Here is a 22,717-nt window from a genome sequence, read left to right on the forward strand (position 1 = left end):
ATGAGGCTGCTCAGATTTCTGCTTTCTAAGTTTCTCTGCTGATTTAATCCTGTTCCCCATCCATTCTGTGAGTGCTGTGTCCAGTCTAATGAGGCCCCCTTCGTTCATCTTGTTTGGGCAGCCGTCCGAAACCCCTCCTATCAAGAAGGGCTCTTTCAGCCCCAGAGACTCCTGAGGGATTTGGGGGCAGAGAAATGCAGAGTTCAGTAGAGCAGCGACTACTTGTGAGAGTTAATGAGGGGAAATGAACTCATTTGTGATACTTGTAAACTTGAAACTCAGTTACAGAGAGCACAGAGAGGGCTGGGGCATCCAGCTGCTTGTAACACAGATGTACTGATCTGGGAAGAGGTGAGCTGCTGGCTCTGCAGAGCCTGACTGTGCACAGAGCCCTGTTTCTGGTTTAAATGGGATTCCTTTGAAAACGAGTCCAAGTCATGATAAAAAATTCTATGTGCCCTTTCCAAACATCCTGTCCCAGAGCTCAGATGCTGACAGTGTGCTTTGTATCCTAATGGTGCTTTGTACTCTCAGCTTGTGAAGCCCTCTGAGCCTTTAGCCTGGCTTCCCACTGTGGCTGCTCTTCATGGAACAGCACTGATTTACACCAGTCTAATCCCTTACCTTTGTGACAGGTACTGCAGAGAGCTGTAAGTACTAACAAACTGAAAAAGCTTCATAGCCCACTACTCAGTGCCTCATGCTTTAGGTAACTTCATTACCACATTACATTTCAGCAATTTAAAAAGCAAACATGGAGCAGTCAAAGAAACTGTACTGGTTTGTTCCCAGTCTTCCCCTGAGCAGCATCCCCTTCCTATACCCCTTTCTCTTTGATTCCTAAAAAGCCATCTATGGCTTTAAATAAACTATAAGTGAGGACACGACTCTGCTTGATGTTTGGTCTGCAATGGAAGTAAAGTGTCACTTCCAATTTTTTGTGGGTGCAGAACAAAGACGGCTGTGACCAATCCACTGTACAGTGCACTAGTTTTGTTTGAACAGAGAGCTTTAGTCAGAAGCATATTTCAAAGGGCTGGGGAAGCAGATTTTAAATCCTGTCAAAGAGAAATTATTTTACCTTTTCTAATTCCCATCCATGGCACCTTGTGTTCCTGCCTCACGGACACCGTGCAATAACCTTGCTCAGTAGGTGCAGCAAGGCAGCTGGAGCAGTGTGCCAAGGATGGCCTTGGCTCTGTGGGGCTCCACCCCAGGACATGAACTGGCCCATGTTAAGTCAACCAAAGGGCTGCACACAAGGCTGTTTGCAATTGAGGAAGTGTAGAAACAGAAGAGCCAGTAGGCAGACTGCAGCACTCCTCATTTACCAACAGCAATGGCCAACCACATTTATGTAACCAACTTCAGTCTCTGTTGTCAGTACCAAATGAAATGGCACTAGATCTCTGTGAGCTAATACTATCTGTGTAACTGTTTCACAACATTTTTTCAAGAAGAGTGCAACAAACAAGGAAGGGCTTTATTAAAATTAGTCCCAGATTTACTATGAATAGGAGTTTAGCCAGGTTTCATACATGATAACAGAAAAAAAAGTATTTTCCTATCAAATAACTGAGTGGTTGAGTAAGGAATTGAGATAAATTGCTGGGATGACTTCCAGTTGTAGACTGTGGTGAGTAAATGAGGTAGGTCATGCCTCCCTGACAGCCTGGGTTTCAGTTTCACACCAGGCAGTTCTGTATTGCCGTGTCTGTCTCTTCTGCACCATTTACTTCATATACTGTATGTACATCCTTCCCTCCCCCCACTGCCACTCTCCCTTGTACATATTTAATCATAAAATTTCTCTGCTGTTCTCGTTCCTTGTATTTGACATGTGCTTTATCCAGGCTTCTGCCTCTGGGAGCTGGTCCTTGATAAAAAGGGACAAAGCAGACCATCAAGCTACCTTGCTTTGTACAAGGCATTATTTTTTCCATCTGTCAAAATTAAACGGCACTTGGGATTTTCCCTTGGCCTGTCAATATTTTCACAAAATTCGGGGCCGTCTGTGAAACTCTGGGAAAATAGTTGTACAATGACATTCCCTTGCATGTTGTCATGGTGTCGCATAGCTCTCTGCAATTTTTTTTTTTTTTGGCGTTTTTGAAGATTGATCCACAAAGAGGATTACTATCACTGCTCACTGCAGCTCTGTCACTGGTGTTGCACACATCTACCTCAGTCACCAGCCTGCCCAAATAGGCTCCTGTCTTCCAGACTAAGCATTTTTAGCATCCATTTAAATGTTTGACATATAGAAGGTATTTGGGGCATTCACAGCCTTGGCCTCACTGGGAGGCAACTGGGAATCTTGGGCTCCATCTGGGACAGGATTTCACTATTTTACAGCTGGAAGTGACCACTGCAGACTCCCCTTCCCATGAAGGTTGCTCATCTCTAAAATAAATGGCCATTTATATCCAGAACATGAAGGCTCAAGGTTTTCTGCTTTTCCTCCCTTCTCTGAGCTGTTTGTGGCTGACAGACAGCATGTGGGATCAGTACATCTCTCACTCCCATTTGATTATGCACATCCCTCTCTTCATTTTCCCACAGCAGCAGTGAGGACAGAGATAAAATACAATGTTCTCCCATTACACTGTCACGAAGGCAAGAACAGACACTGGGTTTATAAGTTATTTTTTAGCTAAAAGCAGAAGACGGTCAAAGCTTTTAAGAAGAGACACCATGTCCCTCAATCAAAGGCACATGTTCAGGTGCTTTCTTTGTCCCATTTTCAGTTTTGAAGGGAAATTTCAGTAGCAGACAACTTTCAGAGACACGCAGCCAAGTGCAGTAAGACTGAGAAGTACAGGGTCGCACGCATCCTTTCTAGGTTAATTTCTCCCTGCCTTTGCCACAGCCGTGTCCACCCTTGCTCCAGCTGCCACCTCCCTGGCCGCCCTCTCCAGCAGAGCCAGAAGCCCCAGATGGATGGCTCAGCCCTGCCACCGTGTGCTGGTGTTTTTCTGGTCAGAGCACGAATACAGCACTGCACTCACAGGGCAAATGATAATCTGTTCCTTCACAGCTGATGGATGAAGCACATGGATATGGAAGAACAGACATAGAATTTCCACAATTGTCTCAAACTCTCTGTGCGTTGAAAGGAATTGGGGTGGTTCTCCTGGGGCAGCAGATGGCAAGCTCACTTGGGGATAATACCCATTGGATTCTTGTATTTGTGGCCACTGCTTACAGAGGTCACTAATCCTGAAGCTTGGCTGCTCCCGAGGGGTCACTAAATGCGATGGTTTGGAGTTTGGAAATCAAGCACAATATGTGCTAAGGGTTCTAACAGGAAATTCATGTGTAGTATTTTAATATGTATTACATCTCAGATGCCTGACAAGACAGGCACATAGATGATGAATGTAATTTGTCAGTAAAATTCAGCAGATATATCTTCAGGGTTTAGCTCAATATCAAAGTGAGAAGGCAGCATTGAAAGTAAAGCAGTGAAAATTACACTCCTCAACTATTTTCCATGAAGTGATAGTAATTATTAGATAAGTAATAATGATTTGTGCCAATGCAGTCAGTACAGAGTGATAGTTTCCTAGGTTGTTATTTGGTCCTGTGGGTAGAGCTTGCTGTAAAATGCACATTGAATGCAATGGGATTATTGCAGTTCTGGTCTCTTTTAACAGGTCAGAATAGGGCAGTTCTTACTGGATGGTTTGCAGGCTTCTCAGATACCAGTTGTGCTGGGACAATGACATGGTTACTATTTTAGGCAGTGGGTTACTTGAATGTGACTTGTATTTCTATTTGCGTTAAAAAACCTTGCGGTCGTTTCAAGCAGTTAATAGTCTGTATTATAACAACTGTCTTTAGCTGTTTGAAATGCAGAGCCCTGGCAAGCAAAAATATAGAGTTGCCAGGCTAAAAGCAAAATGCATTAAATAAAACATCAATATTTATGACACAGTCAGTAGTTCTTCTGAAATAAACAAGAAGAAAATCTTGTGAAAAAGGATCAGGAAGGCTGGAAACACTAGTGAAAAACAATAAACATAATATAGTTACGGTATAAAGCTTGTGTAACTCAGGGCTCAGTTCTTCTAGGAGCCCCAGCACTGTCACCTGGGGCTAAGCAAAGGCTTCAGACAAATTGAGTGATGCTGTTGGGCAAAAGAAGGGTCAATGAGAGGATCTTGTTCTGCAATTCTTGTTTTGCAGCTGACACACAAATACCATGGCAGTTGAGGTACTACATTCCTTTTCTCCTCCTCCTGTTTGTCTCCATTTCTCACATTCCATAGAATCATCACAGAATAAAAGAATGGCCTAGGCTGGAATGGACCCTAAAGATCGTGTCGTTCCATCTCCCCTCCCATGGGCAGAGACAACTTCCTCTAGACCAGGCTGCTCAAAGACACATTCAACCTGGCCTTGAACATTCAAAGCATGGGGCATCCACCACCCAGCTTCTCTGGGCAACCTGTCCCAGTGGCTCACCACCCTCACAGTATTCTAATTTGAACCCACCCTCTTTCAGCCTAAAGCCATTCCTTGTCCTGTTACTGCGTGCTCTTGGAAAAAGTCTCTCTCCAGCTTTCTTATAAGCACTGAAAGGCTGCTAGCAGATCTCTCTGGAGCCTTGTCTTTCTTCTCCAGGCTGAAAAACCCCAAGTCTCTCAGTCTGTCCTCAGAGGTGCTTCATTCCTCTGATCATCTTCATGGCCTTTCTATGGACCTGCTCCAGCTGCACCTTATAAAAAAGAAGGGTAACACCAGTAAGGATGTCCAGAGTTGATTGAATTGTAACTTATTGTTGCCAAATGGTGGGGTGCTTGGCAATGTCCCTGCCAACGATGGCCAGCTCCTCTGAAAGGAGAGAGGCAGGCTGGAGCTGCCTGTTTTTAGGGTACATGCAGCCAAGTGGAGCAGGAAGGAAGACAGATGATGAAATAATGGCACTGAGATTTCCTGTCAAAGGAATATCACTGTGTTCTGCTTCCTTCTCTTATGTCAGATCACCAGAACTGGTACTGGGTCTTATTTTCTTCTTTCTTTCCTTGAGAAGGTAAAATAGAGGGGAGGCAGAAATATTCATACTGCTCCTGCTTAAAAGCTGCCTTTTATGTGGTCCAAGTCAGCTTTGAAATTGAAACCTCTCTGGGATAATGAAACAGAAGAGGCTGAGTTCCTATTTAGACTGATATTATTTGGCTGAGGGCTGTCTTTACTCAAGAGTAATTTGGGAAAGTGACAGACAGCCGTGACCTTGATTTACTTTGTAACAGTTTGGGTTGAAATGGAAGAGTATTGAAATTTGGATTTTTTCAGAAATTTCAGGGACATCATTAAAGAGGAGGACTTTCCGTTCTTCCTTTTAGTACACTCTGTGCTGTTAAAAATAGCAGAGGAAATAGATGTGTGACATTCATCTGCTGACTCCTTCGTGTCTGTTACCAGACTTGATTGCATTTAAAGACTGGTCAGAGCAGGAAAGTAGTCCAGGACTCTCGGCTTACCTCTGAAGGATTCTCAAAATTGGAAACACCCATTTACATGATAAAATGCATTTGTTAAACTGTGCTTGTGGGAGGCATATAACTAGAGAAAAGAGGATAGTGGAATTCCCAAACAAGGTGCATTTGCTAAGGCAAGTGGAGAATTTGTATTCTATGGAACATATTCTGCCCCATGTGCTTTGCAGGTACCACAAGGTACACTGAAATGCATGTATTAGGGCAGTAGTGCTACTTGAGGATCATTTATTTGAGCACTGATCTTCAACTCAGTCACCTAAAAACTTGAAACAATCTGCATTCACCAAGGAAAACAGTTAGTTAATATCAGTATAACAGGAGGGGAAAATGATGGGATAGGTGGGCAAGTTTCTCTTCCTTCTGACTGAAAGGATTTCTGCCTCTTTGAGAGTTCTGAGAGCTCTGTATAAAGTTCCAACCCTAATTTATTTCTGTTGGGATCTTTCCACCACCCAATCCCACACTTTGCTTACCTGTTCTTTCTTACAGGAATGAGTTTGTTTGCTTTCCTGCAAAAACATCTCACAACCAGGAATGAGCGTGGAACTTGTCAGGTCTGGGAGCTGTTATAACCAGCCAGCAGTCTGCCAATGTTGTAGATTAAAATGTCTGTAGATTAAAGCAATGTCATTGCTTAGGAGAACCAAAGTAAAATGAGAAGGCTGTGTTCAAGGGTTTGATCAGGAAATAAAGTCCACAAGCATTTGTGCTCCAACGTTCTGACCCATGAGAAGCAGATTTAGGAAGAGGAAACAAAAACGCTAAATACATGGTCACATTAACCAAAGAAAACGAAGAAGTAAGAACTTCATGTGGACTTGTAGACCTGTCCTTCACTCTCTGAAATGTTTTTTGCCTTTTCAGAAAATCCAGAGGACACTCTTCCCTTTCCCACAGCAAGGGGACCACCCCAGGCACAGGGCCAGCCAGCCAGTAGATTGCCAGTGAAAATTGTACCTGTCTGTCCTAAATGGGAGTGGCACTGATTTGTTTTTTTAAATCACTTTGTTGATCTTAAATTTGTAGGTATATAATTAGAACATATTCATATTATTCTGGCAAATTTGGGGAGGGAACTCAAAAATGATGGGGATTGGATGCATGGGACAAGGCAACAGCAGGTTCACATTTCTTCCTTAAGAAACTGGGTTAAACACTTCATTTAGAAATGAAATATGAATGTGGTGAATTGGCACACTTTCTTCTTTGTCTTCTTGATCTAGCATATGATGTATAATCGATGTTTCTCCAGAGATGGTATTGATGCTGCTACGTGTATGTAGGATCCCCCTTTGCTAAAGACTGTGATATCCCTGCCAGAGCAGATGGAAAACTGAGTGAAGAGGGATGGCAGAGGACACGGTCTTTTGTATTTATGGATGTTCACACTGGCAGAGCTTCCGAGATGGTCCTACATCCCTATGCACTACAGTCATTGCTCCTCACTGTGCCTGTGCCAGAGACCTCTTCCTGCTGCATGCCTGGAGAGGATGAGTGCAGTCTGGTAGGGCTGTGATGTGGAGAGGAGGACCTGCAGAGATATTTGCTGAAAGATGGAGTGGGACACTCTGTAGTGGACATCCTCTCTTTCATGAGTGTGTAATGTTGTTCTGTCCCAGCTGACAGAAGATGTCAGGTTTTTAATTCTGGCTCGTTCAGAAAGGCTCTGGTGTTTGATAAGAATGTGTTACCAGCCCACATGCAAAGCACAGGTCTGAAAAAGAATGGAGAGGGAGTTATGAATAAACTCTGAAGGCAGGGTTTTTACTGACTTCCTTCAACTTCCCACTGACTCCCTGTCTCTACAAGATTTTCTCTGGAACCTGATGCACCAGCACGTTCCTAATTCTGATGGAGGTTTCATTGTTGAAAGACATTTCCAGTCCCCTCCACGTGAGACATTTCTAGCTTACAAAGCAGTACTATTACATGTCATGTGTGACATACCACTGCCCCTTTCAGAGGAGGTTGCCTAAGTTTTGTGGTGCTTGTAGAGCCCTGTGTCAGGTACTCACCTGCAGTCAGCACTGCAGCGAGGGCTGTACCCGTGTGCAGGCTGTGTAGGCAGGTGGCACAAAAAGGAGTCAGAGCACATTTGCTAATGCAGTCGTATCGTAAGATCACAGAATCATTTCAGTTGGAAAAGACCTCCACGATCACGGAGTTCAGCCATTAACCTAACACTGCCAGGTCCACCGCTAAACCATGTCCCTAAGTGCCACATCTGCGCATCTTTCCAATTACTTATCCCGTCCGCCCTTTTACTTGCGCGGTATTTGATACGTCTGCGGCTTTGCTGGAAGCGGGGAGCCATCCAGAATGCAAGTCTGTGTTTATATCTCCGTGCAGCCCTGTGTCTGTGCAGCAGGTACCCGGAGGCGTATGTTATCCATATGCATGTGCACTCGGGCTCCTCTCTCCTGGCACCGCCGTGGCTGCCGCTGCCAGCATGGGAGCACGCAGGGAAGGAAGGCTGCCGATCCCGGGAGCCGCCATCCCTCCCGCGCCCCGGCGGCGGCGGAGGGGCTCATCCCCGGCAGCCTGGAGCCCGCCGGCTGCCCCGGGGCTGGGCAGGCTCAGCACACTCCCAGCGCTCTGCCGGGAGAGAAAATGCAGGTAAGGGGAATTGCCCTTGGCAACCGACAGGCCCCGCTCTGCGGCTGGCCGGGAGCTGCTGGCTCCTGCAGCCGCCGCTCAGGGGTGACCGTGTTTTCCAAAGGCCCCTCGGTGATGCTCGGAAGGCTGAGCCGAGCGGAGCAGATCTGGCAGCGTGTGCGCTGGGCGCTCGCAGCCCGGCTGCTTTGCAGCAGCCCGGAGCGCTGGCCGAGGGATTTTGCTGCAGCATCCTCTCCAGTCAGCGGGGAGCAGAGGGGCTGAGAGGTGAATGATGCGTACCAGGGAGCGCTCCGGAGGTGCCTGCTCGCTGGTGATGCCAGTGGAGCTTGCAGGGATAGAAACGAGACTGATCTCAGCCCTGCAGCGGGGTCTCCCGGTCTGCAGCAAGCGCAGGGTTATTAAATCCCGATGACAGTGTGTAAGAGCGAAGTATTTTTGTAAGAAGTGACATTTGTTCAGGAGACAGAATCACCTGGGTCCTCCAGATGACCTCGTCCCAGGTAGCTCTGCTTGGGATTCTTTTTTATTACAGAAGTAGAGTTGGTCTCTGATGATGTCACACTCAGGAGGAGGGAAATAAAAAAAAGAAAAAAAAAGATAGATTGCAGTCCTAATGCAAGGAGGATGCAGCAGACCACAGAGAGAGTCCTCTCCTCTAAGGAAGATGAGGTGAAAGGCAGAGCCCCTTGGAGGGTCTCTCTCTCCCTTCCACTTCAAAGAGTAAGACTGCCTGCCTTCTGTAAATGGAGCTGGTTGTGTAATGCATTATACATCGCAAGGTTAGACCTCTTCTGATTTCTTAATGGAAAGGCTATTTTATTTCTCAAGTGGGGGCCAGCGGGGATGCTGGACACGCGCAGAGGCGCATCCTCCGTCCCGCACTGACACCGATGCACACAGTCAACTGCAGACCAGGAACTTGTCGAAGAGCAGTGAGGACCAAATCTGGAGCCAATGCAGGGGGAGAGGAGCAGCCTCAGCTTTTTTAGCAAGTGAATGGGGAGGGGGAGGAGGGTAGTATGAGCAGTGATGTCATTTTTAACTGGTTCCTCGCAGAGCTGGGGAGTGAAGTTAAAGGAAAAACCTTCAGTCTCAGAATGGCTCTGAGCCTTGACTGGAGACTCTAAATGACTGAGGGTCCCCACAATGGTAATGAATTTTCTTTCCTATGCAGAACTGTTCTGTTATTTTGGATCAAGCAGAGGGCATTTATCTTTTCTCTCTCTCTCTCTCTCTCTCTGTCTCTCTCTCTCTCTCTCTGTATGTTTTGAGGGTTTGACTTTTGCTGTTGCCTCTGGTTTTTTAAATACCTTGCAGGTTATTTGAAGTTTGTCCTAGGTAGTTTGAGAATTTTTCGGTGATGTGGGAATCCATGTCATTACAGGAGAGTTTAGCATGCAGCGTTTCTGCTACTCATCAGGAGGGGAGATGCAGAGGTTGCCAAGCACACAGCATTCTGCACAGGAAACGTACTTTTAAAATCACAGGTGGAAAGAAAGGGACTTGACTGGCATTTGTTGTTGTAATGGATGGCATTAATGTTGCTTGTAGGAGGCAGAAAGACTTCTGGTCAACTATCTAGAGAGAAATGAATTTTGCTTGGGTGATAATTTCTATGCTTTTGATTGGCAGGTTTTTATTATGAGCATTTTAATTCTAGTGGCACTGAATGGAAAATGTCAACATAAAAGATTCTGGCTATGTTAGACAGTATATGTATGTATAATTCTTCATGGCATGCATTAACCACTTGTGTGCTGCTCCCTCCACTGCATTTGCCCTGTTGCTGTCTTCCATAGAAATCAGTGGGATGCCGGGTTGTGCTGTGGACAGAGGGTTATTTTGTCTCTGGTTCCTGGAATCAGCAGAAGCAGTCAAGCCATTTTTAGATAAATAAGTTTGTCAAGGCAGGTCCCTCAAGGGTGAAGTGTCTCAGCCTAAATGGTGGGCAGTGAAAAGCATCCCCAGTTTATATTTCCAAGTATTCAGCTACTGGTATCACCATTGCAGTTTGGGTTTGTGGTTGTTGTGATGATGCTGGGTCCAAAGGCAGGGGGTGTAATGCCAAAAGTCCATTTGTCTGTGGGAGGCTTGCCACATTCCTCTCTGGGATTCCATTTCCCAGTGGTGAGACTTGCCTGTCTTTTTACCTAGAACAACATTCAAGACAGCTGAGGAAGCCAGACTGCAGTTTTGCTTACTAGGAACTTGGGATGTTCATGCGATTGCCACAGACCTCCTGCTGTAGTTTGTCATGACAACTGTGAGCTTAAAGATGGGAGATCTGGGCTCAAGAATGAAAGAGGCAGGAAAGGAATAGGAACATTGTGATTCCTTCTGAATATGAAATGTTCCTTCAGGAAGTTCCTGCTATGGCTGAAGGCTTGAGGAATCCGTTGCTGCCCTAGAGAAAACTCTTACTGAGGAGTAGCTGGGAGGAATAAGCCTCTCTTTTAGCAGCTACTGTGAAGATGCTGGCAGCCATCACAGGGGCCATTTTGGACTCCTCCCCCTGCAACATGCCATGGTGCAGAGGAAGAGTAAATCTGGTAACCTCTTCTGCCAGTCCTCTCAACATTAGCCTTAGTGCTGGAACATGTAAATCAGAGACAGGCTTTAAAAATTGCATGTTTCTCTCAGTTTGATTCTCATCCAGATGCATGCTTGCCTTCACTAACAGTGCTTATGTGGGGGGCAGTGTGCCTGCCAGGTGGAGGGAATGGTTAACAGGCTGAACCGAACTAGTCACCATGGCATATGGAAGCTTTCCATCTCCCTAGTGCCTGGCTGAACCTGCTGCTGTGCACAGGCAACTTTGTTTTCCTGTGATTTTAGCATGGCATCCTTCACCAGAATGAAATAAATTCATTTTTTTAAAGGAGAGCAAAGAACTGTGCATGTGGAATAAGCAGCAATTCATCATCCTCCTTTGGGGCCTTAGGCATTCCCACTTCCCTCACTGCCTGGTATGAAAACTAGTTCTAGATTTTGGGCCAGGGCACTAATTCTGGCATTTTTGTCTCAGCTCAGTTCATCTGAGGTGAGAAGTTGCAAATTTATGGCACTAGAGATGGAGATGGAGTCTGATATCCAAAGAAGAGGGGAGCTGCATGTGACTGCAGCCAGCATACCCGCTTCTGCAGCCTTCCCCCTTAGGAGCCAGCTGACTTTGCAGCAGGGGAAGGTTAGCAAGACCTTTCCAAGCACAAAGAGGAATAAAGCACTGGGACAGGCTCCCATGGAGCTTATAGGATGCCCTTCTTTAAGGCTTTTTAAGAATAATAAAATTGGAGTGAACTAAAAATACTTAGTCCACTTTGGAGTAGTGGAATTACACTTGGCTTTACATTTTGGCATTTTTAGGACAGGTTTGGTCACACGTCAGTCAAAATTCACTATAGGAAACATTTTCTGTGTCAGGAGGTGGGTACTTCATTTGCTGTTAATTTTAGCTGTGTTTTAGAGTTGGAAAAGTCACAGACCAGACAATTCTCACATGGTTCCTTCCTGCCCTCCATTTCTACTGCAGTTTTAGCCCCATTGAGCTCCTACCACCAAAGGGATGAGAATGGTTCAATGCCTCAGACCACTCAGCTGTAAAACCTTGTACTGCTGCTGTCAGCAAAAGCATTACTGATGTGTCAGTGATGGACATGATTGTTAGGGAATGGGACCCGGGGCACAGACGTGACTGCAGAGGTTGCAGTATCTTTCTGGACTTCAGTGAGCTTTGAATTTTACCATTAGTTGGCAACTGTGTTTGCTTGTATCAGGCTCTGGACAAAATCACATTTGGTTTGGAGTGGTCTCTTGAGAGTGCTGGGGCTGTGGAGCACTAGGGAAACAGACCTCACCTGAGTGATGTAGCTGACCACTGCCCACGAGGAAGCAGCACATTTTTCATACTGTAACTGTGACCCAGTGTGACTTCCAATCTACACTGTGAGCCTTCTGCATGCTTTTGTGGTGGAATTTACTTACTGTTCCAGTTGTTCTCATCTTGCATGGTCTTCTCAGGGGAGGACAACATACCCTCCACAAGAATGAATTCAAGCTCACAGGTGTGAGAGAGGTATTTTATACCTCTATATTTATTTTATACAGAGAGGTATTTTATGGTGCATGCAATGGTGATCAAAGTTACAGAAGCAGATAAGAAAGAGGACCAAGGCTGGGTACCAAAGCCCCCATAGGAGGAAAGGAAATTAATTTCAAGGGATGAAATCACATCTCTCCTAGGAAAGGATCCTTCTCAGGAAAGCAGAAAAAGTGCAAATAACTCAGTGTGTGTTTGTGGAAAAGAAGAACATTCCAACCCCAAATTCAGCAATTAGTTCAACTCTGTGCATGTGACTAAGAATCACTAAGGTCAAACGTCTAATTGCATTTATGCCATTGTCATCTGAGTAATTATCTTTCCCCCCTGGCATTTCAACAGGGTTAAACTGAAGTGGGTTTGGGCTGCAGTACTCTGGTAAGTCAGAAACTAGGTAACCTCCATGGCTTGCTAGCAGGGCCATTTCCTCTCCTTTGGGCTCTCTTGGTAGAGTAGGCAGTGGTTATATTCCTCTGGAATATTTTTTTAGGCTGCTTGTTTTGGACAAATATTTGTAACTATCCACGTAATCTGGATATAACTATAAAGCAGTGCACTGTTTTCTGCCAGTAATTGAAGGAGGGGGGCAAGGCAGTGGGACAAAAAAGGTGAGTTCTGCCCAATCTCTTCTTGTTTCAGGAAGAGCTGGTGTTTTCTTCCACTTTGCACAGCGTTGCTGCACATAATTTACCTCGTAATGATAATAGTATATAATCTTCATAATAGTGATAATCTTCAGAAGCAACTGCAGATTTCAAATTCTTCCCTGTGCAAATTTCATTTGATGGCATAAGAAAACTGTCTTTGCATGTCCCTGCCTATTTACCCCTACATAACCTCATTGCTGGCTATCAGAGCCAAACTTTTGATGAGAAGAAAGGTGATGCACCAATGTCAGAATATGCAGATTCACATCTCACAGTTGCACCTCATTTTTTTTTTGTGTACCTGACTTTTTTTTGGCACAGCACAAGCAATCAAAATTTATCATCCAAATTAAGACTGTAATTATATTTTGATAAAGATCTGGCAATTCAGTGAGAATGAAATTTAAAGGGTTGCTGGGATACAGATGACTCTGGATTATGGGGAAGCGTTTGCATGTGGAATTCTAATAAGACTAGGTTGTTCAGCATCCTTATCTAGACTTTTCCAATAGTGCCTGATAACACAGGCAATCAACTGTTTCTTTGCTATTATCTGGCAAAGTGATTAAAGATACAAGGCTGCCTTTTATGAATGAAAAGGCAACATGGTCGACGTGGAGTGTCACAGATGTGTCCCCCTGTTGGTACACAGGAAAAGTGAGGGGATAGAGTGCTGACCATGCCCACGCTATTGAGCCTGCAAAAAAAAAATTCCTGAGGTTCCCTAGGGTCTCAGGACTGCCAAGGAACCTTTGTGGTCCAGGCAGTGCTTTCCTGGGAGGTGTGAGCCCTCCCCAAGATGGGGGCTGCTGGGAGCCTCCTTTTGCAGGGCTGGGTTGTCACTGGGTGGGGTGAGAGCTGGAGAACATGTCAGGGATAGGTGGGGGATATCCAAATACACTAGAGTTTGCTGTCCTGGCAGGATGGCCACAGAATTAATGGCACCATAGAGCTGGGGGAGGTGCCAAGCAGCTTGATTGAGCCCACAGCTGCCAAAGGGAAGGCTCTGGCTGTCATGCAGGTATCTTCTTGTACTAGTCCAGCAGATGAATAAAACTCGACCTCAGCACTGCAATTTGATGAAGGAAGAGCTATAGCACTTTCTCTAAGTGTCTGGTCTGTATGTGACATTAATTAGTTATTATGGGAAGTTATTGCTATTCAATGATGTGGCCTGCTGACGAGGTATTATTCACTGCCTGTGCTGTGGTAGCACTCACAGACCTTGGAGAGCTTCACCTGCTGTGCTCCTGACAGCCTGCAGCGTGAGCCAGTTGATGTCCCCCACCTGTATCCCAGGGTTTCTGCTGTGTAACTGGCCAGCAGCGAGGCCAGTGTGGGGTTTGTGACCACCTCACTACACCCCTGCTCCAGCCTGCCTGCTTCAAATACAGCCGTGGTAAGGGAGGCTGCAAAGGGAAGGATTAATTTTCCCTTGCACTTCCTTTGTCCCAGACCCTGTCTCAGCTCCTCCCTACCAAAGCCCTTCTACTTTAACTGTCTAACTCCAAATGCTGAGATGAGCCTGCAATAATTATTATAACCTGTCCATCAGTGGTTTAGGAACTTAGTTGAAGCTCATGGTTGCATTTTTACTACGGATCAGAAAAGTTCAGTGACTGTACACTTTTTAAATTAACTGTGAAACAGTGAGTGTGTCATATAACCATGTGAAAAACCAAGGTTTGGTGGTATGAACTGAATTCCTCACAGGTTTTGGTGACTGAATTTTATTCTCAAGATGTTCTTTCATGACCTGTAAGGAAGGGACTGCCCTTGCACTAGGGCAGTTTGAATGGCAGGAAGAGCAGAAGTGAGGCCTGGGTTAATGACCATTTTGGGAAGGCAGAGTACACAGGGGATGCTGCAGCTGATTTTTGAGAAAAATTACTGTAATACCTTGAATAGCCTTTTAAACACAAGGTGTGCAGTGCTTAAATGATAGCCCCCTCCAATTCAACCTGCACTAACAGTAATGTGCTGTCTTTTTTTCTTCCATGATGTGCATGGACATGTGATGCCAATCTCAGACAACTCCAAAACTCCAAGGTTACAGTCCAGTCCAAATCGTGTGATTTTCTGCAAGCATCAAGACTTGCCAGAGCAGAGGCTCAGTCACTGGATTGGTATCACCAGCCTGGGTCTAGTAGTGCCATGGGGAAAAGGTGTTCATCCTGGAAATGTGCCTTAGAATCTACAGTTCTGGCACATATGGAAGGCTCAGTACTGGTTCTTTGGATCAGTCCATTACATCCTAAACCTGCCTTTCATAATTTTTCACTCTTTCAATATTACAGAAGTCCAGCAAATACCTAAAAGGAAAGAGGTTCTCCCAAATTTGATAGCATCTTTTGTCTTTAGTTGTTCTGTCTCAACATATGACTGCCTCTTTCTGCCTTGGCAGTGCCAGGTGTCTATTCATATGAGGCAAAATTAAAAAAAAAAAAAAAAGCCTGTAAGTTGAACACAACTGCATGAATGTAGCAGAAAGTGTTTAGCCTACTCCAAGGCTGTCTGATGTGTCAGTCTGGTTTACTCTAGTCACATGCTCTGAATTTGCACTGGGTTTCTACTTTCTACAATTCATGCAGTTTTTCCGGTGCATTTTCTGTGGTGCCTCTTCACAACACCTACACTTACTGGCAACTTTTCAGGAATCCATCTTCTCTGCCCTGAGCCTTTCAGTAAGCCTTGCTTGTTTTCCAAAGCAGTCATCCTGCCCTGGGTTGGCCTTGTTGCAGTCTCTGATCCTCTCTGCAGGAAGGTGATTACATGACCTAGTCAGCTTGTGAGTCCCAGGTTGTTTCTGGTGCCAACATCACAGTGAAGTCTCCGTGGCATTATTGGAAACTTTTCTGGAGTCAGGCAGAGCCCTGGCTTGAACTTCTGGCAGCTGTTTAAACAGAGGCGCTGTGCAGTTTGTGGTACCTCCAAGAGATGCAATAAACTTTATTTACATTATGTGTTGTGGTCTGTGGGCTATCAGAGTAAGATTTAGCATACAAAGCAACCCTGAGGAGATTGGGACCCCATGAAAAGGGTTTCAGCTTTGCTGGGTGGAAATTTATGATTTCTGGGAAGACATATTTACTCTGTAGGTCAAGTGGGGAAGCTCAAGGGGAGGAAATTGCTGTCAATGAAGCTAAGAGTATAAGCTGTATAAAATTTTGAAGTATAACACTTCAAAATTCCTTTCATGTGGTCTGAATCTAAAAGCTTGTGTTCCCCATAACAAGTCTGAATGAATATACTGAGGCTGATTTTCTTCACAGTTCATTTCTGCTTGTGCAAAAGTATGGGACAAAGCTCTGAAAAGAATGTGATCTTTGACCAGTGAAACTGTGCCAGCCAAAGCCATTGCTACCATTTATCAGCGTCATGTACTTTTTGAAGAATATGGAGGTGCAAAGAGTAGACTGACTGCTAAAATGCAGTTCTGTCAGCACGGCTGCAGCTGCTTTGCCAGTATAATGTACTGTATAAAAGCAGAGGTCATTTTGCTGCATTAAAACCTGAAGAACTTTCACAGTTTGAGAGTGGGAAATGACACCAGGTAGCACAGCTGGAGTTAGCTAGACCCTGAATTATTTCCAGAGAGTCACTGCCTCATATGCACAATACACTGGCTTGTATTGGTGCATGACCTCCCAACACTGTACTGCAGAGGCCCTGCATGCAGTGAGTTGTCAGACTGGGACATACCATGAATTTGAAGCTTAGGTACAAAATTAGCAGTGTTTGTCATGTTGGTAGAAGAATAGAATAGAATAGAATAGAATAATAGAATATTTTCAATTGGTAAGAGCCTCCTACCATGATCATCTAGTCCAAGTGGAAGATTGCTAGCATGAAATGCAGAATGAAACTCTGGTCATCATCAACTGTAATCTTAAAACCAGTGTTATGCAGACACCTGGCTATGTTAGGTACTGCTGAAATATGTATCTGATGGACAGCTAGCCCCAAGTCTCCCTGGTTTCATGTTAATGGAGGATTAATTACCTGATTGTTTGAGCCCCCATCAGCATGGCTGGGCATGATGACAGCTGAAAGGCTGGAAAAGAGCTGTAGTTCAGTGGGGCTTCAGCTCATGGCAGGGGGTCTGGGGTGAATATGGAGTTGGCTGGAGGAAGAGACATTTTTTTCCTTTTGGGATGAACGACTCAACACAAACCCTGCAGTGACAGTGCTGCTGCAAAGTTGTGCTTTCTGTGGTAGGCAACAAATTAATGTCATTTTGCCCTCAAAATAAAGAGTTTCTGAATACAAAAATTGCCCTGGGGATTATATGAATAAGCTCAGTTTTGAGCACATATCTGTCTCAGTGGTTCATTAATGGGGTGATAAAGGTGTTTCTGCTCACAGTCCTTTTTCAAGGCTTATTTCTGTGAGGCATGTCTGGTGCTTTGGTTTCTTCTGGCTCCAGTATTTCTGGAGCAAGATCACCCTACATTCACTGAGTGTCTACAGAAGAGCATCAAAGGGGAAGGAAGATTAGTGTCTTTGAGCCACCCCTTTAGCAAATATTTCCCTTTGTCATATAGTCATATGTTATCGTGGATGTGGCTGTAACTTCAGTAGTGACAGAACTTTCTTAAAGCCTTGGAAATGATTCCACTGTCCTGTAGAACTATCTGCAAAAGAAGTTGTTGGATGACTTTAAATGAGAATCTTCAAAGTTTAGACATGTTCTTCTGATGGGCTGAATTTTTGTTGTAGCTTTCCCATCCCAGAAGTATGTGTAACAGTAGTTAGCCAAAAATAGGGAGAGTCCTACTAGCTGTGCAGAGGTTGCTCTGGCCCTTGCCGAGTGAAGAAGCACTGTGGTATTTTTAAAGTGTTGCTGTTGTGCAATATTGCAAACACAGAAGGAATCTGGATAGATGGGATAAAGGATAACTCAAATGAAAAGCATTCAAATTAATCTTTGCCTAATATCATTTTCTTAGCTAAGTGGTGGCTGCACTTTTTATGTATTTTTTCTTCTGTGCTCTTGCACAGAATCCTTTTTTTCTGGATGCAATGAAAGTATGTGAAATATTACAATACCCAAACTTCAGAAATTCGAAGGGTAACAAAAACCTTGCCAAAAAGACCTCACTCTCACTTACTGCAAGAAAATGTTCTGCATCCCAGAGGAAATCAATACTTACTAATGGGAATAAACATGAAGATGAAATTACCAAACTGGCAAGTGAGGGAAACAATCTTGATTTATCAGAATTAGCTGTATTTAAATACAGTAGTTAAAAATCCTTGAATGACAATGACTCTGGCGGATGACCAGTGAATTCTTGTGTCCTCCCATGCTGTGTGGGTCTGGGCTCTGGTGGGACCAGGCAACCTGGCTCTTTTTGCTATACTGACCATGGGGGGTTAATTCTGAGTCATGAACCAGTGGTGCAGTGCTTTGGAGCTGCTTGTACATGGAGAAGGTTGGTTGTGCTGTAGGATCCTCTAGTTTTGTGGGTCCAAAACTGCAGCCTGGGCAGTACAAACCACAGCTCATCTGCAAAGGTTTGGAGCGTGTCCTAGTGGGGAATAAGGACTGCTTTTATCTGTGAGAGTGTAACACTAAATAGACCCCCCCAGTGCAGGGCCTGTAATTGTATGTGCAAATGCTTAGTATAAAAGGGTGCTTTCTGCTCTTGAGACACACAAGTAGAAAGACCACAAAAAAGGCTGGGAGGTCCCTGGCAGGACAAGAGATGGCTGTTGAAGGCCAGGAGGTAACTTGCACCAGGCCCAGAGCAGGGATGTGACAATATATCCACTTACCATCCATCCACAGCATCCAACAACAGCAGCCCAGGCAACCATGATTGAAAATGCTGTCTCAGTTTTTAGCTTTTCCCTACATACCAACACCTATATTTTCTCCTTTTTTCTTTTTCCTTTTTTTTTTTTTTTAAGCTCGGCAGCAGAGGTAAGACTTGTTTTCATATTCTCTGTAACACCCTTATGATACTTTAGATGCTACATAGAAATAAGCAGATGGCAGGGAACTGATCTGTATTTGTATATAAAATGTCTCTCACTTTATGAACAAGATCCATATTATAAAAAAAAAGTTGGCTGGGGTGGCTGCCCCTCCGCCTGTGCTGGCAGATGCCACGGGAGCTGAAAGGATGTGAGGAGCAATTGCCACCTCCCCCCTCCACAGATCCTGCCAGATCAAGGCTGTGCTGGATCCGTGGGTGTCTGCCTTTCCCTGTTCAGCATGTACAGCATCTCAGCCTCTAGAGCAGTCTGGCACCTCTTCCAGCACTTCCTTTTTTTAACACCACTCGGAAAATCCACACAGAAAGAAGAGGGGCAGAGAAGAGAAGGCAATGAAGTAGGAGGGGGGTAAGTAGGGCCAGACCTGATGTCCTGGCATAGCTGGAGGGTCCAGAGAAGTCAGGGATATCCATGACTCAGGAAGGACAGAGTAAGGACAGCAAAATTACACCTGGCCCAGCCTATGGTGTCACATTTATGAGTGTGTTTATCCCTTCCTTCATAAAAATGAATATATTTTGTTCAGCTTCTCAGACAATGCTTTACCTTTTGAGTTAAAACTCACCTTATGCTTTGGTAGCTTGCCTGTCTGTGACCCAATTTTACACTTTACTTTGTCATTAAATATATTCAACAACTAAATGTGATAACCCATCCATAGTTTTGCAGAGTCATGTTTGTTTCCAAGCAGGCAGCCTGGCTACCCCATAAAGGTGATGTCTCCCCTTTTGGTGCCTGGTGGTGACAGCACATGTCAGCTCCTCACAGTCAGTCTTCTCATGGTCCTTCCACAGTCAACAGAGGGGGACAGGTGCTGCTAGAGGAGTTTTCAGATCTCTCTGAGGCTCATTTGTACTCAAAATCAGTGAGGAGCCTATCTGTTAGCTACAGAAATTCTCCAGGGAGACAAATCTCCCCTGAGGAAAGTAACTTTTGTGATTACTTTCAGTTGTCTGCTTCTTTATGTTTGGAAATATTGTCAACTTTGCTCATAGTGAATAAATCTGAGTGTCCCCGGAGTGCCCTCTGCCCTGATTCACCATTCCACTTGATACACGATGCATTAAGGTCAAACACTGTTTGCTACTCAGTGACCCCACTTTTAACTTATACTTTCTGCATGATAACTTTAATGGCAATTCTCCCTTCTCCCAATGCCCTTCTCCCCGCTCTCCTTTGTTTCCTGCCTTATTCCTTTCCTGAAAGTATTTTCTAGTTAAATTTCTTTTCCTGTGGTGGTTTTTTTTTTTATTTTCAAGAAGCCTATTTCCTGCAGATTAATTTTATTTAATTTTCATCACTGCTTACAGCTAAGAGTTTGAAGACTTCCTGCCCAGTGTTGCTGTCAGTGCCGTCATTCCATGGTGGCATTTGATAGTTGGCAGTAGGTGTTGACACCTGACATCTCTGCTCTGGTTTTCACTGGATGCAATGAAATGTGGCCATTTCAGCCATGCCTTTTGGTTTTCTTCTTCGTGTGCAGGGGTTGGTACATGGTCGTAATAAAATGTCTGCCCACAGTTAAAAGGTGATCATTTTATATGAACATGAAGGGAGCAGTTGTTTGCCACTCTGTGTATTTGCTGTGCTGAAGCCAACGTGTTGAAAGCTGCCCTGTACTGGGTCCGAGGCGTGCACAAAGGCAGAGGAGTTACAAATGTGCAAGAATTAGCTGTTTGCAGCTATGTGCTGGATGACAGCTCTCACCAGAGAGTGGTCCACACCCCTGCAGCCTCTGACAAACCCTGAAGCTCTTCAGCAGATGTGGCTTTTCAGAAACCCCGTCAGAACTCAGTTTAGGTTTTGTGCATGAATACGTGGCTTAATAGTATAAATGTGAGTGCAAACAATGGGATATGGTTTGGGCTCATAAAGCCATATTAGCCATAACAATGAAGCTTAGCCATGTTATGATCTTTATTAACACCCTACGACGCTTTAAAAGAAGTAAACACTTTAAAATTCATTTTAGCTTCATTCATGCTGCATTTTATGTACTAGTTGCCATTGGCTGTGATGTCTCACTTCGAAGTGGGAGTTAGTGGGTCAGCTGAGCCTCAGGGGCTCCCCAGCTGGCATGGTTACAGGTCTGCACCTCTGCAGGGACATGCAAGGGGATACAGCTACCAATGCTCACCTCCTGGTTAAATTTGCACACTGGCATTTGCCATTTGAGGCTTGTGGACCATTTGAGGTAAGCAAGAGCTTGAAATAGAGTAGAAAAAAACAGTGCTAGTCTGCAGGAAAAAAATTTAGTGCCTAAGGTGAGTAAGCTGAGAACATGTTATTCAAATAATAACAACAGTGGGAAAATAATTTATCTTGACATAAGTTATTCATCCTGCAGTCTAGATATACAACATCACTGACAGAGTTTCCAAATGCTGTCTGGATGGGTTTCTTTAAAAAGTCACTCAGTGTATCCTGGTGTCTTGTATAGAAAGTCTTTTTGTCTGTGTATAGAAAGTACTGTAAGTAATACAGGCCCTTCTATATATTGTAACACATCCATGCTTTATGGATTAAGGGCTAATTTCAAACCCAAAAGGCCTGGAGGGGAGAGGCTGCAATTCCTGGGTAAGAGCTGGAGCTCTGGCAGCAAGGGCTGTGGGAACATGTGCTTGGCATCACAGGATGGGTGGAAGGGACTCACAAGAATTCTAAGCTTGCCTAAATCCTAATCAGGTTTTTTCATTAAAAACAATTCCCTTGAGAAAGTATAGAAGTGAAAGGGGCATAAATCTTTATTTTCGGGCAGCTCTCCTTCCCCTTGCCAAACAAAAGGACTGTGTTCCCTATTGTTTCAACAAATGAAACTCTGCAATTCAGCTGGCCTTGTTCTCAGTGTGCTGCTCTGAACTCTCACAGCCCAGCTTGCTGTACTGTTTAACACAAGTGTCCCGTCAGAAGTGAGACTGGGGAAGGACAGTGTGGAAAGGGACCCCTCTCCTGGCCCAGAGCAATCTGCTCTAATGAAAGGTATTCCTGCCCACGAAAGGAAGCTGGAACTAGGTGATCTCTAAGGTCACTTAGAGCCCAGTCCAGTCTGTGGTTGTGTGGTTTGCGGGCTGATTCAGATGGTTGTCTAAAACTGGGCTTCAAGTAAATGGCTCAGGAGGCCAGAGCCAGATCTGAGGAGGCTGGTAGTGGAGGACTTGGATATTTACTGACATTGGGGAAGAGTTGTACTGAAAGAACCCAGAGCTACACCATGAACTGGTTGTGTCTGTAACTGCACCCCTGTGCCAGCCAGCTCTGGGCACCATTAGGGTGGCTCCAGAGAGACCTTGTGGAGGAGCATGGGATTTTTGCTGCCTGTCCCAAGAAACACACTGCCTTACCTTACCTAACTAGGGTGGAAGCTATTCTGAGATAGGGAGAGAGAGACAGAGGCAGGTCTCTCATGTCTCTGCAAAACAGACTTATGGAGCTACATGAACAGCAAGAATATTTCTCTGGAGGAAGAAAAAAAAAAAGTTTCTTTTGGTCACCCTGAGATGCTTGACTTTCTATCTTCCCCTGAAGGGCTGTGAGTAATTTGAAGGGACATGCTGTAATAGTATTTATCTACATTGTATTGCATAGTATTTACTAAACAGAATTGGAAGAAACTGTTGCTACTTACCTCCACTTGCAGTTAAGTGGCATCCAAGGCATCTAGCCAAGCACACTGAAAAATACTGATGAGAAGGAAGAAATGTGAAATATGAGCCACCATCTCTACTCCACATGCACATGGCTTGTTGTTCCTGACTCTTGGGGGTTTGATTCCTCAGCCTACAGGCAGTGCCAGTGGAAGGGAAGAGGGGCCCAGCTCATTCATTTTCTGTGCAAACTGGCATCTTTGATTCTAA

The 22,717-nt window shown here is 44.7% G+C and overlaps 1 protein-coding gene across 5 annotated transcripts in view; it reads left to right on the top strand.

Annotated features, from left to right (window-relative positions):
• NHS (NHS actin remodeling regulator) overlaps positions 1 to 22,717 on the top strand; it is a 247,877-nt gene that overhangs the window by 189,716 nt on the left and 35,444 nt on the right. Inside the window, exon 1 of one of the 5 annotated variants that reach the window (XM_038152316.1) lies at positions 7,490 to 8,120. The exons of 3 other annotated variants lie outside the window; for them this stretch is intronic. In XM_038152316.1, the coding sequence (XP_038008244.1) occupies positions 7,898 to 8,120 (223 nt within the window). In that variant the 5' untranslated portion in view covers positions 7,490 to 7,897. Of the gene's footprint in view, positions 1 to 7,489; positions 8,121 to 8,224; positions 9,270 to 22,717 lie in introns of those variants that run through there. One more of the 5 variants, XM_038152326.1, reaches the window with a different exon arrangement.

The sequence above is a fragment of the Motacilla alba genome, chromosome 1, assembly GCF_015832195.1.
Source record: "Motacilla alba alba isolate MOTALB_02 chromosome 1, Motacilla_alba_V1.0_pri, whole genome shotgun sequence".
Taxonomy (NCBI): domain Eukaryota; kingdom Metazoa; phylum Chordata; class Aves; order Passeriformes; family Motacillidae; genus Motacilla; species Motacilla alba.